At 40.9% G+C, this 20,201-nt stretch overlaps 2 protein-coding genes across 5 annotated transcripts in view; one reads left to right on the forward strand and one right to left on the reverse strand.

Moving 5' to 3' along the window:
• The window catches only part of wasf1 (WASP family member 1), a 63,726-nt gene extending 54,103 nt beyond the window's left edge, over window positions 1-9,623 (forward strand). For 3 of the 4 annotated variants that reach the window (XM_027001312.2, XM_027001304.2, XM_027001296.2), the window contains 5 exons: window positions 3,288-3,344; window positions 4,620-4,786; window positions 5,116-5,286; window positions 7,700-8,250; window positions 8,324-9,623. In XM_027001312.2, the coding sequence (XP_026857113.2) occupies window positions 3,288-3,344; window positions 4,620-4,786; window positions 5,116-5,286; window positions 7,700-8,250; window positions 8,324-8,481 (1,104 nt within the window). In that variant the 3' untranslated portion in view covers window positions 8,482-9,623. The remainder of the gene's footprint in view (window positions 1-3,287; window positions 3,345-4,619; window positions 4,787-5,115; window positions 5,287-7,699; window positions 8,251-8,323) is intronic. The other variant, XM_027001320.2, reaches the window with a different exon arrangement.
• Window positions 9,624-17,746: 8,123 nt separating this feature from the next.
• LOC113572007 (G-protein coupled receptor 6) lies at window positions 17,747-19,792 on the reverse strand. The gene is made up of 2 exons (XM_027001261.2): window positions 19,628-19,792; window positions 17,747-19,140 (listed from the first exon to the last, which is right to left on the reverse strand). The coding sequence occupies exon 2, from the start codon at window positions 19,122-19,124 to the stop codon at window positions 18,135-18,137; it is 990 nt and encodes a 329-aa protein (XP_026857062.2). The 5' UTR covers window positions 19,125-19,140; window positions 19,628-19,792; the 3' UTR covers window positions 17,747-18,134.
• Window positions 19,793-20,201: the final 409 nt, after the last annotated feature.

Genomic DNA, 20,201 nt, shown 5'->3' on the forward strand with positions numbered 1-20,201 from the left:
TGAGAGTTTGTAGTAGCCAAGATTTTTTTACCCCTCTCTATTTCAGCCATCTCCATAGACACACACACACACACACACACACACACACACACACACACACACACACACACACACACACACACACACTCATTTCACCCTATTTGTACACCTCATCTTGGTACTAGGAACTAAGCATAAAGTTACAAAGAAAATGATACAGGTTTTTTTTCTTCTTTTTTTTAAAAAAGTGTTTGAAAGCCAATTTCTTCTTCGCAAGGCCACCTTACAGGTGCCTCAAAGTATATCTATTACATATACACTTGAAGAATCAGCAAAACCCATTTGTTGGCTGTGACGTCTCTACGCCTGCTACCTGCACCCGGTCCAGTGCAAGCCGGATGGCTCTGGCCCTCCTCCCTGCCCACAGCATCCACGACTGCACCCACTCTGACCCCAGTGCCTGTTACCGTGCAGTCAGGCTACTGTCTGTATAAATGATCACTACAACCCCCCCCCCCCCCCCCCATTATTATCACAGTCAAATGATTCGAAAGCACATTCTAGACGAGATAACGGAAGTAACTTAAATTCAAGTGAGTTATATTTGCACATGCATTTTAATATAGACATATAATACAGATCTTTAATGCATCAGTAGATGCTTTGCTTACTGTGTGTGGACAAACGCTATTATAGTAGACATACTTCTATGCTAAACATGTTAATCTTTGTGCGTGTGTGTGTGTGTGTGTGTGTGTGTGTGTGTGTGTGTGTGTGTGTGTGTGTTGGTGTGTGTTGAGGCCAAGGTATAAAACCCCAGGTTCAAATTCAACCTGAGGTCAAGATCTCTGTACCTGCTATAAACTCAAACAGGAGTTCCCATAAGATTCTCCTTCCTCTGCCATCTTATTCTCTTGTGTTCTGTGGTCTGTTTTTCCCCTTCTCCCTTCTATCTGCTTCTCTTCTTCTGATCTCTCCTCCATCACTCCCTCTTTGTGATGTATCTCTCTGGCTCTGAAGAGCTTGAGTTGCCTTATCAAACTTTGCCGAAAGGTGTTATAGGTAGCATCCATGAACCCCTCCTTTTCGTGCCCATGGTAAATCAGAAAACAAATACCTGGAATGTTGAGACATACCGGACCACCCTGTTGTACTGAAACAGCAACCTTATTACCAGACCATGATCTCCAGTAAAGCCCTACATCTTAACCACAACCCACTGCAGAATCTGAACTCACGTTCTGTTCTTCCTGTCGGGGTTAGGAATAAGATCTCCTGTTTGCTATTTAACCAGGTGCACCAAGTGCTAAGTGCTGTGAAAACACTAGGTCTTGGGTACAAATAATTTTAGGCTGGCTATTTTTGAGATTCCAAAGAGAAACTCTTTTCTAAGTTGTAAATTAAACTAACAGCAGTGTGAAGGCTGAAATGTGATGCTTCCTTCAGTTGGCTTCAGAAGTGTGCCAATAAATTTGGCAAAAACTTTCTGTCTGGGTCTGCCATATTTAAATAGCTTCTTAGGAAGCACAAGCCCTGGTTGGCAGACTCTTTATCATAATAGAGATTTGCCACTGAGGTGACTCTGAATAGATTTTCCAGTAATATCAACAATGTCATTTTCCTCACTTAAAAACTAAACAGGCCAATACACAAAGGAGTGTTCCAGATTTTCCTACCCAGATTTTAACAGCCACGTGTGTAGTCAATTGGACAATGGACAATAAATTTTGACATGTTTCCCTCCAATTAAAAAGATCTTTTGGGGTGGGGTGGCGGGGGTTAGTTTTCTCAGAGATATGACTGTAGCTAGTGACAATGACAGTTACCACGACCAAGCTCCCTATACTCACAGCCAGACAGAAAAAAAGGATTTAAAACTTGTCAAGAAATCAGCCTACTTTCCTCACATTTACCTGGCTGTTAGACTATATCTATACTAGCTCCCAGCACACCACTGCAGGTATAGGATAATTAACCAGAGACCTCTCTTCCAGATGTATGTGTCTATTGAAGGTAGTAATTATCTTGCCTTCCTTTTACATTTCTTTTCTTCATGAATAAGACTGAGTTGTACATGAATGATCTATGCTACTATGCTGGTTAGTGATGCTTTAGTTACCACTGAAGTATTTTAGCACTGTCATCCCAGAGGGACGGTTTGGGTTTGATGCAGTCTGTCTAATATGAACAACTCTCCCATCCTTGGCGGAGTTCGAACAGGGGACTTTTGGGAAGGTCATGCAGGCCTGCTCTCTGTGGTTGAAGGTCTGCTCCACATCCATGTAAACACCAATGAAGATGCTGACACACACTGCTCACCTCAACAACTTTCCCCACTTAGATAAAGATGATAAAAGGGATACAGAGAGAGAAAGAAAGAGTCTGAGACATGACTGTTTAAATTGGATGTTTGACTGACACTGTTAGTACATTCATTATTCCACTGTGTGTGTGTGTGTGTGTGTGTGTGTGTGTGTGTGTGTGTGTGTGTGTGTGTGTTTTGACCAGTGATTAATTAGAGTAATTAGAGGACCTTATTCAATCTTCATTACTGCTTGATCCTGTTTTATTCTCTTAGTAATGAATATTGGGGGGCGGGGGGGGGTCGAGAGTTTCAAAGCAATTAGCCATGCTGGATTATTTCTGAGTCCACATCTCAGGTGCACAGACCCCAATACACACCTCTTCCCTTCACATCAAATCAAAATGCAAACACGAACGAGGTCTCACAAAAGCGATCGACCAATAAAATCCACACGCCGTGGCTTAATTAAGAAACGGCTCACTCATCTTCTTTTATTTCTACCACTGGTCATAGAGGTGTTCTAAATTAATTTAATTTAAAAACCGCTGTGGCATTCCATGCATTGTGTGTTTGGTGTTACCATCATATATTGTGTTGAATTTATGTTGGAGCAGTGATATCTGTTGTCTAAAATACTTTTCAGGTTTTTTTTTTTTTTTTGGTTTGGTTGTTTTTTGTTTTGCTTTGTTTTGTTGTTAATACACCTCTTTCCTGCTAAAGATGAATTCGACCATAGTGCTTTCTTAAAATTCAAATATACTTTTCCATTTTTTATTTTTTATTTTTTTGTCTGTGAATGTAAAGTTTTTAGACATTTTGCTCATCTGTAACATTCTGGCCAGACAATGTGTTCACATATTTTAAGCATTATCCTTTGATGACCACTGTTCTAGCGCTTCTGCAGCACTTTATTTTGCGTTTAACAGCTACTTTGTTGTATTATGTTAAAATTGTACTTTTGAAGCTTCTTTCTTTTTTCCTTTCTTTTTTTGTGTTCTTGTAGTTACAGGATCCCCACTTGTATGATCAGGTCTATAAATATTTAGACCTCCCAGGGCAGGTATGTGAACTGGAAAACGTCACAACACCATATTACATATGTAGACCTTGCGCTGTCCAGCCAGTAAGGCACCTCGCTACAGGGAACAAAGGAATCTATGGCTTTTATACTGTTGTGTAGGACTTGATCATTTAAGCAGAGAAGCAAATTACCCAATGACTGTTGCATATTTGGAACCTTTCCTCCGCAGGAAAACGGTTTCGAGAAGTTCTAATCTGACACTACTGCTGTTGTTTATAAGGGCATTAATCATAATGTCAGCTTTTACATCAGGTTATTTCTTTTGTAGTGAATAACAGAAGCCTCTGAAGCTTCAGTTACAATGTTGAAAGCAAGGTAAGGTCATTTAGAAAGTGAAGAGACATGAATCAAAGCCTACATGAGTTCAGACTCGGGTTGGACCAAGTTCTGTTTTCCTTTTTGCTTCAGGGCAAGTCCCAGACAGAAACGGAGCCATACAGATTTATTTGTTTCCTGTGTTTTGCTATGTATGTCTGTACTCCAAAGCTATGGAGTTGCTCCACATTGTTTGCGTATGTGTGTGTGTGTGTGCAGGTGCGCGTGCGTGTGTGTGTGTGTGTGTGTGTGTTCGCGTGCGTATGCACGTTCATCTGTGATGGCTGCACAGCTGATACTGCTTGATCTCCTAACATGCGAATGACTTCAGTCTCACTTTGCACACACGCACAAATGTGCGCGTGTGTGTGTGTGTTTTCACCTCAGCTCACACACAGAGCTGACATGAAAGAGTGTCAGATCATTGTGTAGGAAGACAAATATTCAGCGAAAAATGAAGCAAAAGGTTTTATACCATTTAAGACTTTGTGCATGTCTGCGTGCGTGCGTGTTTGTATATATAAATACACTTTACAAAGGACGAGGGTTTTTAGATATATGTAATGTGTCAGGAGTGGGAAGGCGTGAATGCGTAATAGATTCTAGAGAGCAGATTTAGTACAGCATAAAATTGCGTGTAGTTGGCTGGGAAGGTGAAGGTCATTGGATGAGTACCGCATTGCTGACCCTATGCACTTTATTCACTCTTTCGTGAACGAGACTTCCTTTTCACTCCTGTCTCCTAACTCTCCTTCGCGTGTCTTCTCCATTTAAGACTTGGAGCGCTTCATCTGGCCCTCGGGCTTACTAAATGTCCTTTTTGTCCATGTTATGAAAGATAGTCTGTGCAAACATTAATAATCATCATCCGCACATATGCTGAACTCTCACTGAGCACTGCATGTCTCGCGCTCTCCAAATCCCACTCCTCTTCCCCAGCTGAAGAACATCGATCGTCCTGCCGAACCAGAGAAGGTTCCACGAGCCCCTCATGACCGCAGGAAGGAGTGGCAGAAGCTAGCCTTGGGGGCGGAGCTCGCAGAGGACGATGCCGATGGGAAGCATCAAGAGATTGCCAACAGCTCTGCGCCGTACCACAACCCCAGGTGTGTGTCAGTGCAAGCACACTTTCAGTCTCTTGTTGGAAATAAAACATCTTCAGAGTAATGAGAGGAAATAAAAATTTTAATCTTGTTTTTGGGGACAGAGTGGATAACACATGATGAAAATGTCACCACATGACATGAAAAAATTTAAATTCTCTCTACATGGGACTAAACGTGTCATACACAGTTCAGAGAAAGTCCAAATGAAGATGATTACATAAAAGGGACCGTGTATACGTGTGCATGCTAGATTTAATGGAATTGTCTGCATAATTCCATTTAACTCTAGGGTTCATTCTTAATATACTCATCCTACTCTTACGGTTCAGACAAATGTACATGGATCATCTGGGTGGCTCGTACTCGCTGGCCGCACTGCCGTACTCACAGATGAGTGAGCTGCTCAGCCAGACAGGGGAGCGTGTGTGTGGACGGCCGCACGAGCCCCCACCTCCTCCACCCTCACACCTGGCCGACGCCAAGCCAGCTTCCGCCATCAGGTGCGCCCCTCGAACCACACGGCCCGAAGAGCAGGCGCCGCAATCAGCGAGTGCTGCACAGTGGCCATCACACTGAAATAAAACCACCAACCACATCACAATGGTGGTGTTAAAACTCCGGTGTGCATAAGCGAGTGTGTACACACCAATGTGAACTGCCAAGACCCACTGGCAGGTTGCCAGTGCCCACACAATCAAACATTTTTTTAAAAAAAATGCATCATCCTACATAACATGCTGTAGGTAAAATGAGGGATGGCCAAACCTCCCCACAATGAAGGAAACGTTCTCACATTGTGGGGACATTTTGTGGGAAAAATTCTTTCTTTGTATACAGAAAACTTTCGGATTAACTGTAGGGATAGTAAACATATCGGGATTCGGCTACAAGAATGGAAAACTCATAAAAACAGTTAAAGAAGTGCATGTTAAAGTGCCAGAAGGTTTGCTGAGCTATTTTGCTTTATCCATTTATTAACTAATTGTTTTGGTGTTTGACCAAGGGCAGCAGCAGTATCTCTCTCTCATGAGTTAACATTTCTTTTTGCAGCAGGGGTGACCCAATTCAGAACTCAGGAGTAATAGCCCCTGATCCACCCCCCCCCCACCCCCCCATTCTCTTATTTTATTTAAAGCTCAGAAAAAAAGAATCCTAGAGCAACCTGACTTGGCCTGTTGCTCTGTGTCTCTGTCTCTCTCTCTCTCTCTCCTTCCAATCTCTTAACACCTAAGATATTGTGCCTTACACACTATATGATATGAACATGTGAAGCACACTCTGCTGAACATACATTTTTTCTATCAACCACACCTGACTGCAGACATTCGTTTTAGTCTTAGTCCTAAGGCTACGTTTGTCTTAGATATTAGGTGTAAAATGTTAAAATGTGTTTGGCACATAATGCTAAAAGCAAAAATTTAAAATGCATTATAGTAAACATGCATCACAGACTCTAGTGCTAACAATATATAGAGGTGTGCAGTGCTTTCTCGCTGCTCTATTCATACCCTTTAATTTACACAGACGTGGACAAAAAAAGAGGAAGTCTGATTAATTTCCCTGTCTGGTAGTGACCGTGCAAATGTAACAGAAGTGAGGACCTCAGTACTGACCAACTGTCTCTGTGATCTCAACATAAGTCAACAAGCGAAGCTCGGCCCGAGCGTCCGGCTGGTAGACACTGAGCCTACTTACATGCGGTGTTAAACAAGTGACTTTTGTGATTCTTTTCAGGTTTTCAGGTAGGGAATTCCTAAAGGATGGGGTCTTAATCTCAGGTCTCTGGGTAGGGAATTCCTAGAGGTTGGGGTCTTAATCTCAGGTCTCTGGGTAAGGAATTCCTAGAGGTTGGGGTCTTAATCTCAGGTCTCTGGGTAGGGAATTCCTAGAGGTTGGGGTCTTAATCTCAGGTCTCTGGGTAGGGAATTCCTAGAGGTTGGGGTCTTAATCTCAGGTCTCTGGGTAGGGAATTCCTAGAGGTTGGGGTCTTAATCTCAGGTCTCTGGGTAGGGAATTCCTAGAGGTTGGGGTCTTAATCTCAGGTCTCTGGGTAGGGAATTCCTAGAGATTGGGGTCTTAATCTCAGGTCTCTGGATAGGGAATTCCTAGAGGTTTGGGTCTTAATCTCAGGTCTCTGGGTAGGGAATTCCTAGAGGTTGGGGTCTTAATCTCATTTCTCTAGGTAGGGAATTCCTAGAGGTTGGGGTCTTAATCTCAGGTTTCTGGGTAGGGAATTCCTAGAGGTTGGGGTCTTAATCTCAGGTCTCTGGGTAGGGAATTCCTAGAGGTTGGGGTCTTAATCTCATTTCTCTGGGTAGGGAATTCCTAGAGGATGGGGTTTTAATCTCAGGTCTCTGGGTAGGGAATTCCTAGAGGTCGGAGTCATAGCAACTATAAGATGCTTCAGTACCTGTGGCTTTTATGTTCTTTCCTTTTTGCTGTTTTGTGGTCTGACATGAACGCTGAATCATTTGGCATTGCTTTAATCTCCACTGGCACACTGGAAGAGGCACTGTGCATCTCCTGTACAGCTGCCTGTACGGCATTCTTCGGCCCAGGGCAATTCTGAAAGAGCCTGGAAGGATATAAAGTTAAAAAAGTTATTTCTTTAGTCCAGTGGCAGGACTGTCATGGTCAAGACTGTGCCTTTGAAGTCTGTAATTTGTGTGTGCTGCTCCTGGGAGGAGCAGCTACACACACACACACACACACACACACACACACACACACAAACACAAATGGTTCAGAAGTCTGAAGTGGACAGATACCCAAGAAAAGAATCAATAAAGCTATTTTGTAGAAACATTTAAAACTGTTGACTCAGCAGCACTGTTGTTTGTTATTTATTGTTTATGTGCTCAGTATCTTTCTCTCTGTGTGCCTCTCTCTCTCTCTCTCTCTCTCTCTTTTCAGCTCCAGTTCAGGTTTCTCCGACAGTTGTCCTCAGTCTCCAGCCAGAACTCCGGTCTTCCTAAATGCCCATGCCACCCCCCCACCTCCTCCCCCGTTACCACCTCCCCCCCCCCTCCCGTCTACCGTATCAGCTTCCAGCATGCGAGGCACACCACCCCCTCCAATCCCACCTTTACCATCTCAGCAGCCCCCAGCAATACCCCCTCCCCCTGCCCCCCTTCAAATTGCCCCTGGTGTATTACACCCCGCCCCGCCTCCAGTGGCCCCACCTCTTCACTCCTCTCCAGCCCGCCTACAACAGGAAAAAGTCCTGCCTCCTGGTAAGGGAGATGGTCCTGTTTTACCCCCTCCTCCCCCACCTCCTCCTCTGCCCCTCCCAGGGGTCAAAAGTTCCTCCCCCTGCCCATCTGCAGTTCCGCCCCCTGTGCCTTCATTCCCTGGAGCCGTTTCGTCTCTGCCCACCCACTCAGGCCATGAGGTCAAGAGACACCCCTCCACTCTGCCACCTATCAGCGACGCACGCAGCGTCTTATTAGAAGCCATTCGTAAAGGTGAGACGAGGTATTCAGTGACTTGTTAGTCAGGGTATGTCTTGAGTGCTAATGCCCTCCGCTTCTGTCTCAGGTATCCAGCTGAGGAAGGTCGAGGAGCAAAGGGAACAAGAAGCCAAGCACGAGCGTGTGGGTAACGATGTAGCCACTATTTTGTCTCGGCGCATTGCCGTGGAGTACAGCGACTCGGAGGACGACTCAGAGTTTGACGAGGTTGACTGGATGGAGTAAGCAAGCTGAAGCGGTGGGGAAGTGGTGAATTTTGACCAAGGAAGGATAAAGAAATTCCAGTTTAAGACGTTTGTCTCATTTTCTCTTTGTGTCCCCCTCCCATGGTTGTCCGTGGTACATTTCAGTGGTACATTTCAGACTCGCTCTCTTTCCAGATGCTTCACGCTCATGTTTTTTACACAACATAATTCAACCCGTTGCTGTACTTAAGATTTTTTAAACTCTTCTCTTGTACAATTAATAAATGAACATAACGGAGCTGTTTTTATCTTGTAGCTCGTTTAAAAAAGGTAACATCCACTATCTCATTGTTTGTTTGTATGAAGTGTTATATTAAGGGGCAATACGGAGCACCTTATTTAATTTTAATGCAATGCTGCCACCTTGTGGTTGTCAACAAAACTGGAGCGCATTTTATTTAGTTTTTATTTTACATGCATAAGTTTCATATCTTAAAAAGGCCAGTAATCCAAGGCACTTATAAAAACAATGGTGTGGTGGTGGTGTTTTTTTGTTTTTTTTCTTTTGTTCGTTTGTTTGTTTTTTCTTCAAAAAAATCTGATGGTTATGTTCTGGTAAAAAAAAGAAATTCATATCTCCGAGCAATATGTGATCATGTCGTGTATGATTGTAATAAGGAAGGAAACGTGGGCTTAACGTTCTTTTTTAAGATTTAAAAAAGCCTGCGCAGTAAGGTCTGCTTTATCGAAGGTCTGGACTCAAGGCGGCTCTAGCCTATAGGGTCTTGCTAAATTACTACAGGAGAAGACATGTTATTCGATTGCCAGTGCTTTGGTGTGTTAAAGTGATGAATAAAAGTGAAGGACCATTATAATTTATCGTTCATGCGATTCAAGTTTGTCAGCCGGCCGGTCATGAATGGCCTATCATCGACTTGTTCGTGTTTTAAAAGGAAAAAGACTACCGTTCCTTTCTTTATGGTTTGTATAGATGTTCGTTAAGTTTATGAATGTACTGTGCCGTTACTACTTTGCCTGCGTTCCTAAGCATTAGCTGTTTCTATGTTTCAGACAGAAAAAAAAATTAAAATGAAATATGATTTAAAGTGTACACCTTGTAACTTATGTAACTGTTTAATGTAACAGTTTGCTTGAATTAATAAAAGCTAATATTAAGTTTAAGGAGCTTTCAAATTTATATTGCAATCTATTCACGTGAAAGTAGCTCAAGCATGGCATATTTGTATTTTAAAATACTGCTTCTTTTCTATTATGGTTAGTGTATTTTAACTAAACTGCGAGTGTTTTAAATTACCAGACGATGTCGCCACAAAATCAATGTAATACCTCCTAAAGTTATTGTTGGTCTTAAGGTCTTCTAATTTTAAAACATTCATATCAGTTTTGAAACACATTTATACGTACCCAAATTAGTAGGAAAACTAAGCTAATAGTTAAAGGTTGCCATAAACGTGTATGAATATCAGAAACGTGATTTATTATTCATGATTTTCTAATTATATACTATATTATTGTCTTCTATTATCTAAACAACAAATTACGTTGAAAATTTAAATAAAAATCTTTAGGTTTTACAACACTGCCAAGCCAAATTGTACTGGACAACTTTGAATATCAAGTGCCGCAGTATGATTAAATTGCACCACTATGAAAGTTTGTTTGTTTGTTTGTTTGTTTGTTTTTTTAATGTCAGTGTTTGCTTCTTTTTTCTTAACAGAGCAAACACAGTAAAAAAAAATACTGAAATGCCTGGTAAACAAGTTACCAAAAACACGCGTGGGCTAATATGATGCACGTAACAATCTCAAAGTCAGATACGCGTAATGTACAGAAATGGGCACTATTTTGTGTAAATACTTATAGGGGACTTTGGGATGTTTTGAAATAAGAACATTCTATTTACACTGTACAACAGTGCCTCCGGTACGAAGAGATTATTGCAATCATCGCGTGTCTGCTTGTTTTTTTTTTTTCCACCAGGCTCTTGCAAATGTGATGTGATATAATCTGAGAATGAAAATTTTCAAAAACAAGGGTCACTAACAAATGTTGACGAGTGACGCTAAATGACTTCCGCTCCTAACTTGTACTGCACAAAGGAAAGGGGGAAAAAAGGGGGGGGAAGGTCATCAAACTGGCCACAGCATAAACAACCGGAAGATGGAACATTTTTTGTGATTAATTTTATATTAATTTTAACATACACAAACCAAACTAATGAACCAAAATACAAATTACAAAGAATACATTTCTCTATACAGTAAACACAAAAACTAAATGAAAAAAAGCAGATATATGACCACTATTACATCAACTGAAAAAAAAATATATGTGGGACATTAAATACCATTAAAGTTTTGATCGTTCATATAAGATCCTTGAGAGTGTACACAATGACACCCAATTGCCAATACTGTAGCTGACTTCACTTAATAACTACTCCTGTAGGCGGCTCAGGGAGATAATATCATAGAAGAGGAACCATCATGGTCACATTTGCAAACTTGGATTATCAGTTCCATATAGTAGCCTTTATAATAGCAAAAATCTAAAGCTTTGGAGCTATCATGAAAATGAAGGGGCTATCATCATTTACTGAACACAAACACGGATTCGTATCAGTAGGGGCTTTGAGTATGTTAGACAACGCAGACAAAATTAATTTCCAGAATTTGCTAACTTTCTCACAGCAGTCATTAAACTTGCAGGACAGTGCTGAGTGTATTAATGTTAAATACAATGCAATAAGAAAGCCCGTTCATTTTATATATTAAATCTGGTGTGGAGTAAAAAATGTAATTAAAATTAATTGATGAGCTAGAGTCTTTGAAGTAACAATAAAATTGAGCCACATATAATCCCATATAGGATGGAATTCAAGATTATTCTTTTTCCATTCTGTTATTAGAAAGTGTTATTTCTAAAGTTGAGTATGATGTAGCCAACATAGATGTGACCGATTTACTAAACCCTGCTTATAAACCTTAGAGTCCAACCACTCGGTCATCAGGTGTGAAAGATGTGGAGGGTCCCAGGGTACTCTAGTTGCTTACATGGCTGACCTGAGTCTAATAAAAAAAGACAAGAGGTGTTGGGAATAGAACAACTGTCTGTCCACCAGAGAAAAGGTTAAAGTTGCCATAGTGGTGTTGGAAAATTAAATGTGCAAGGTCTTCTTATATTTTTTCAACCATTTTCCACGCTTTTCATGTGGTTTTGATAACAGATCCAGATTTAAGCACCATTTTCTTCTGAGCAGGACTAGTGTAAGACAGTTCATGATGATAGCCTCCCCAATACAATGTCAGAAAACTCTGGAGCCAGAGTGCAACCAAGTGGCCACAACTTTAACTGAAAGGATAACACAGGAGAAAGGCCACAGCCTTATATTTGCTGTTGCAGAGTACCACTTATAGTGGTATGATACCCACCCCATATGAATTTAGATATCAAGAAGTTCATACTTCTGGGGGGTGGGGGTGGGGGGTGCATAAAAAAGAGAATAAAAAGAGAATAAAAAAAGAGATCTATAGAGTATCACCCTGCAGCTTGTGCATTAGACTATGGAAGTATTCTATCATTACCATTAGTAGTAATGGACCAATACAAATTCCCAAATAAGTAAATTAATTACTGATATGAATCATTGTGGGGCAACTATACTGATATGACACTGTACTGATATAGTTGTTATGGATAAAATACTGTACTGACATAGCTGTACTGATATGACACTGTAATGACATAGTTGTTATGGATAAGATACTGTACTGACATAGCTGTACTGATATGACACTGTAATAATATAGTTGTTATGGATAAGATACTGTACTGACATAGCTGTACTGATATGACACTGTAATGACATAGTTGTTATGGATAAGATACTGTACTGACATAGCTGTACTGATATGACACTGTAATAATATAGTTGTTATGGATAAGATACTGTACTGACATAGCTGTACTGATATGACACTGTAATGACATAGTTGTTATGGATAAGATACTGTACTGACATAGCTGTACTGATATGACACTGTAATGACATAGTTGTTATGGATAAGATACTGTACTGACATAGCTGTACTGATATGACACTGTAATGACATGGTTGTTATGGATAAGATACTGTACTGACATAGCTGTACTGATATGACACTGTAATGATATAGTTGTTATTGATAAGATGCTGTACTCACATAGCTGTACTGATATAGTTGTTATTGATAAGATGCTGTACTCACATAGCTGTACTGATATAGTTGTTATTGATAAGATACTGTACTGACATAGCTGTACTGACATAGCTGTACTGATATGATACTGTACTGATATAACATTACTGATATGATACTGTACTGATATAGCTGTACTGATATGATACTGTAATGATATAGTTGTTATTGATAAGATGCTGTACTGACATAGCTGTACTGATATAGCTGTACTGATATGATACTGTACTGACATAGCTGTACTGATATAGCTGTACTGATAAGATACTGTACTGACATAGCTGCACTGATATAGTTGTTATTGATAAGATACTGTACTGACATAGCTGCACTGATATAGTTGTTATTGATCAGATACTGTACTGACATAGCTGTACTGATATAGTTGTTATTGATAAGATACTGTACTGACATAGCTGCACTGATATAGCTGTACTGATATGATACTGTACTGATATAGCTGCACTGATATAGCTGTACTGATATGATACTGTACTGATATGGTTGTGCTATTTAATGGTAAAAGGTTTGAATTTGTCCAGCCCATCTCATAACTCAATTCTGGGTCTGTTGAGCCTAATAATAAAAATGCACTAAAAAAAAAAAAAATAATAAAACTGTTGTTATCAGCACCATGCTTGACCAGCTGAGCTACAGGACCAAACAAGAATTCAGACTGTAGGGAGTGGTGAATAAAGGCTTTTCTCGTCTCATCAATATCTTCATTTACGTGTGAGAGTGCTATTAATATTTCATACATTTTTGCTGATGTAGATGTAACCTGGTAAGAAATGTTGGCAAATCAGCCTGACAACGAATTTAACTTGTTAACTTTTACCTATTTATCCAGTGTTCTAATGGTAAATAACTTTTACCTACTTATCTAATCTAATGTAACGTGCAAAATATAGGGTCGACGTCACGTAGACATAGTTCAGTAGTTTGCACAGCAAACACCTCACCACAGCTGTCAAGAGGAAAAAACAATACGCGCGTCTTCTGCTCGATGACGTTGCAGGGCATCCCGAATGAATCTAACGCAGTTCCCCTGACCCACATCACGTGATTAGTGTGACTTGAATTCAAAAATGCTGCTTAGGAAATCTGTGGAATGGAATGCGGCAATTGAAGTCGGTACAACAGTAACTTCCAACAAAGTTCCAATAAAAAAAAAAAAAAATTTAAAGAAAATAAATAATATGAGAATCAGTTCTTGTAGGAAGGTTTTTTTCAGATGCACCTTAGCACATGCCCCGTAAAAAACAAATAAACGAACACACACGTTTTAAATAACATTTGGAAACCTTCTGTTTACCTTGCACTTTTATAAGCATACTGTCATATGAGGTTTCATTCTGTTCAGTGACTCTAACCTGAAAACTAAAATGCAAAATCCTTACGTTTGGAAATATGATAAATATTGAACAAGTGTGAATTTGGGGGCCAAAGAACATATTGTATTGAAGCTATATACAGGCAACATGCAGACGTGACAGTGGGTCTGAGTGTTGGTGTTAATAGGAGAGCAATTCAAAAGCCCTAATGGACCGTGCTATTTATGGCGTAAATGTAGTCTGAAAGCTGTCTCTGGAGGGCCCCGTTAAATGTCCGAGCCATGCTTAAAGCCACGCACATTTTAATTTAGAAGCTATTCAGAAATAGCGCGCATTTAGAAAGGAGCATCCAACACTTGCATGCGTGTTACAGTGAGGAGCGGTATGAAAAACATCTCAGAGCAGCGCCCGGCAGTGTTCACGGTATACTCAGTTCACTCCTTCAAGAGGAGAGGTACAAAGTGCTTAAGTGAGCAGTTGCATCCAGGCCTGCCTATGTTTCCAGGAAGAGAGGTGGTTAATCATCATACATTCGTACACACGCACGCACGCACGCACGCACACGCGCGCGCACACACACACACACACACACACACACACACACACACACACAAATACACAAACCTGCGCTTGCACTACAAACTCCTGAACTAAGAACCTCTGGATGCATTAAACGCGTGGTACTTGCAGGGGGTTAAAACGCGTGCATTCCTAGTCACTGACCTGCCTTCTGATTCACCCTCAGGTTTATACTGTATGCTCATGATTGCAAATGTCACCATTAAGTTGTAATATGGTGCCCATTTAGTGAATTTAAGACAGTGTCTCCTAGCACTCGCCGTGGAGCCTTTACTTTATAGGTTCGGGCCCTGGCCAAGTGTTTCATAAGCCGAAGCGCGTCCAGGTGTATTTATGAAAAGTCATGTTGTATCAGAATGCACAGACGTCTCTCCCGTTCTTACATCTACGGTTTTCAAAAAGCGTCGAAGGCATGCTTCGCAAAAATAAACTGCGCCAACAGGGGAGGAATAAAAGAGCTCTACTACAGCGGAAAAGTGCACAGAAAATCATTGCCAGTTAACAGCTTTGTCCACTTAGTTTGTTGCTCTTTTGATAAGCATTCGAAGGCTTCATGGCAAAAATATAACACAATAAAGCATTAGGCGTCCTTTATGAAAACTGTAGCTATATAGTGTGGTCATCGGTTTTTCAACGAGAAAAATGGTATTTGTATATGTTATGCTTGTGTTAACTCTTGTATCAAATCTTACATTTACAACGCTGATGTGAATGCAGTGAACAGAAACAGATTAAAACAGTTTAAAACATGTAGATTAATATTTACCAAAGAATATTTAGAATTTATTTAATTTACTTCTCTTGCATTTTGGATTTAGAAAGATAACACGACCAAGGATTTATTGCTGGCAGATCACAATGACTGAACTCTATGTGTGCACGGACACTGAGGCATTTACTACATCCTGCACTTTCTCCCACTGTTACGGCGTGTGTATGTGTGTGTTTGAGATGTGCTCCGGATATTTCTGGAAAGAACAAGTAATTGGCGGAAGTCCATGTGTCTTTTTTTAATGTTTAGACATGAATGGTTGTTTCATTCAGTCCATCCCCTCTTTTGGGTTAGCAAAGTGAACAAAATCCGTATTAAAACAGATGGATATGTGATTAAAATCTGACAGATGAAGCAATAGGCCTGTCATGTGCAGCATTTATCTTACTATCCAAAAGTTATCAAATCAAATGACCATACATGTCGCACTTGCTAACGGCCATAAATGCAAATGTAAATATAATTATACAGCAAGTTTTGCGCGCCTGTAAAATGTTTTCAGTCTGACGTCACTGCATATCTATCACTCATGGGGTTTTGGCAGAATGACCCCATACCACCTTTTACTTTTGACTGTAAACGTTGTTTTAAGGTTTCTCTGTACATTAACTGAAACTGCTCATATGAATGCTATCGATTGTCATAACACTGACAACGTTTCCTATCTACTGTATTCAGCCATTAGCTGGCGAGTGGGAGTGTTTTTATCAGTGACATCGCTGGTTCAGAGATTAATGAGTGTTGGGTCAGTGTAGATCGCTGGAGTAAGTGGGTGTATTAGTGTCTTGGCACATTAAAGTTTGACAGAAGGAAAGCGGGGTCAGAAAACGCAGCCAGGCCGATTTTTGATGGCGATAACTCTTAACAGTATGTCTGACGCGCTTCGTAGTGTGGCTGACAGAGATGGTCACTCAAGTCGATTTAGAGATCCAGGGAGCGTGGGCACAGCGCCACTGAATAAAACATCAAACCGCGAAAGGCAACCGAGCACGGAAGTGAAAACGGAGCAGGGTGGTCAGTGACAAAAGCTACAAAACATAACGCCTACGAGACAAGGGTTCACATCAAGCACTCAGCAACAACAGAGAATGTGACACTATTTTGTTGTTGTTGTTGTTGTTGTTGTTGTTTTGTTATTCGCTTGGCCTACAAAATGCCGCTATCTTGTTTTGTCTTTTTTTAACTAAAGCTGTCTCTGCCATTCAGTCACTATTAAACACCGCAAACTGCTTCAGTACAACGGAGAGCGAACTAGGAGAACAGAAAATGTTGCTTCAGCTTCAGTCGCGTCCTCTGCTTTCAGGACAATCAAGCTTATGATCAGTGATGTCACTTTTATGGAAGTCAATAAAACACGAGCATCTGTAAGCTACGTCTCATCTGTCTGAGTGACAACACTGAACGTTCAGCGGTCAGTCACACAAAACGCCAAAATCCGCGTCATTCATCGCTGCTGTACCATCCATCGGATAGACGACTCCCACTTGCTCACAGCATAAACAGAGCGAGCAGATTAAACTCGCTAATAAAACGTGTGCTGTGCGTCCCAGCGCCCACGACTTTCTGACAGCCAAGTGGAACGCTATAGCAAATCAAAATAGCGTTGTGAGTCACACAAGGGACGTCGAAATTGCTGTATAACACAAATCAAGACCCTAAATCAAGACACTAAAGCGGCCTTCCTGGACTTTGCACACCTTTCCTGCCTAGAGATAACACTCACATTGGCATATCTTTACATAAACACACTCGTAAAACCTACAGATAGGTTCCATCTGACTGGACTGTAAGACTTGGATTTGTTTTGATTTTTAAAACTTCTAGCAAAAATCAGAATTTGTGTTTCAACATTCAGAGCATTGTTTTGTTGTTTTTTTTTATCTAAAACTACTGACGGCTGAAGTTGGGGACAACATATCAAATGTTTTAACTTAACCATTGTCATAAAGGTTGTTGTTCATTGATAGCTGCAGTCCTGTACACCATTCGACACCTTCGCTTACACATATGAGCTCCAAATGTATTTGTACACTAAAACCTTTGGTTATTGAGGTTCTTCACTCGATCACATTACACATTTGAACCCTATTCAGACAAAATTCCATGTCGTCACCTAGAACTAAATATTTTTTCACCACATAAGAAGAACTTAGAAATTCTAACATGCTTTCAAAAATGCTGTTTAAGCAACTTCAGAGCACAAATGTTATTTGGATAGTTGCTGTTGCATTTGATTCACTTTGGGTATGTGCATACATTGGCAGTCATAGTGTAAGAACAGGAGGCCTTTTTGAGTTTTTAAGAGCTCTCTCTCACTCTAATTCAGGGAGAAATAAACATTCAAAAATAGGTAGGCAGGTTTTTCCTTTTTTATTTATGTTCTCTCTCGTATAAAATGTACAGTCATAATTTTACAAGTTAAAAAATATCCATCACACAAATAAACTCATAAACAGTACTTTAAATACAGGGCTATACAATACTGCTTTGGCATTTAATATCTTCCTGTAAAGTGCTAGTCTCCCACTTTAGATGGTTTAAATACATTCTTGATAAGAGTTTGTTGCTTTGTCGATCACAAAAGTCTGTTGTTCACAGTATTTAGAGGGACTCTCCGTTGGCTCGAGTCTTAGTAAAGTGCAATTGCGCAACAGACAAGCGTTGAATTCACGCGTTCGTTTTTAGCAGAGACAATGTAAAGCAATAGCAGAAACAGCATCTGTCGTTCTCAGATTAACTTACAAAAAATCTAGACCTCGCTTGGCGATCTTGAGCGATATGACACAGTTTGAAAGCAGCCACAGAATAGCGCATACAGTGAGCGCTGTATCTCGGTGTTCCGGTAGGCGTAAATGATCGGATTGATCATGGAATTGTAGGTAGCGGGGAGTAATGTGGCATAGGTGTAGACAGCTGGGTATTCGCGCTCACCTACCAAGCAGTAAATGGCAAATGGCAGCCAGCTCGCACCAAATGTGCCAAGAATAATTGCGAGCGTGGATACTCCCTTCTTGGTGGCCACATAATGCGACGAGGTGAAGAAATGCTGCTGGAGCGCGATCTGGTGCGCGTGGCGGCACACAATCTTACAGATTTTGAAATACAGGCCAAGCATGACCACGAAAATCACGAAAAAGGACACGGCTAACAAGGTGACGTTGCTCCGCTTCAGGGGCCGCACAATGCTGCACGAGGCCACGTCGTCCAGACAGTTCCAGCCCAGCACGGGTAACAGCCCGAGGCACAACGACGCGCCCCACGTGCCCACCACCATCAGGTGCACAAAGTGCAGCGTCTTCTCTGATAAGTATGTTAGGGCATTGTAGAGGGAGAAGTAGCGGTCGACCGTGATGGCAAGGAGGCTGCTGATGGAGGCGGTGAAAGAGGCCACGAGGAAGCCGACCGTTATAAGGCTGATGGTCTCCGAGGAGATCAGGTACTGGAACACAAAATTCAGAATTAATCCCATCCCCGCGAGAAGGTCGGCGGTCGCGAGGCTACCGATCAGCACAAACATGGGAGTGCGCAGTGTCGGCGTGTAGAAGATGATCGCAACCACTATAGCATTCTCACACGCGATCACAGTGCCAGAGAGGCACAGCATGATGTCCCACGGATTTACGGGAACGTCAGGAGATGAGGGTGAGAGCGCAAGGCTGCGGTTTGAGACTCCAGCGTCCGTCCATGAGGCCGCGGGCACCCCAGCCTCGCTTTCATTGGACATTACACTCTCGTTCATCTCTCCAGTGATCGACCTGAAGAAAAGATGATTGAATCTTAGTGTAAGAAAAGACAAACTTCAGTATTTATGCAAAAGTTAAACGCATGAAATTTGCGATCCAATATGTTACTGTGTAAAGGTCTTGTGCTCAGTCAAACTGGGCTACTGGCAAAAGTTCCTAGATTCAGTTCAAATATACTAGTATACTTTTACAACACATATTGTCACAAAGCAGTTTTAGTCATAATAATAGATAATCAGTGCATTCTAATGAACAAGCCAGGGCAACGATATCAAGGAAAACGTCTTGATTCAACAATTAATGCGATTCATAGGAGGTAAAAAAAACAATCTGATATCATCACACGCAAGGAATTTAAAAATTGCATATGCCACTATCCATGGTGCTGAACCGAAAGATGTTTCTAAGACATAAGGGGTAGCACATAGGTACGTTAAACACAGTACGCATAAATAAAACGTAAGGAAATGTGTTTCCTAGAGAAAAGGTTTATACATGCCTTTCCCTTCACATTGGAGGAAAACTGGGATCGCCTTCTTCGTAAAACTGTTCAATAGGCTTCTTGTCCTTAAAACCTCTCAGGTAAATCACTTATTCCATTTTCTTTTGCCGAACATGGGAGATTTGATGCAGACGGAGCCCAAGCTAGGTATTAACCATAAGCTTCCGAAGAGCGTGCTAGCAGAGTGTGAGTGATGGTTGTGGGAACCGCGTAAACCGCTAATAAACCTGAATGACGTCAAGCCAACCTCTCGCTCTCTCTCTCACTCTCGCTGTCTCAAGGGATGAGAGTAAAGTAGAGCTTGCTTAATGATAGACACACCGTATCAGTTATATAATAATAATAATAATCATCATCATCATCATCATCATCATCATCTTTATATAACATTTTAAAATCAATATTTACATAGTGCTTTACACAATAAAATAATACAATAAAATAATATGAAATGTAATAAATTAAGATAATAGAAGATAAAATCTAAAACCAAAAATTAAACACAAGAGCAATATTTAATACCAATACCATTAGGTTTAAGGATAATACTCTTGAATCTACATAGATATGT

This window comes from Electrophorus electricus, chromosome 8, assembly GCF_013358815.1.
Source record: "Electrophorus electricus isolate fEleEle1 chromosome 8, fEleEle1.pri, whole genome shotgun sequence".
Lineage (NCBI taxonomy): Eukaryota > Metazoa > Chordata > Actinopteri > Gymnotiformes > Gymnotidae > Electrophorus > Electrophorus electricus.

What these genes read in the sequence shown, in the direction of transcription:
- LOC113572007 (XM_027001261.2), bottom strand. Translation starts at nt 19,124, where the DNA reads ATGAACGAGAGTGTAATGTCCAATGAAAGCGAGGCTGGGGTGCCCGCG.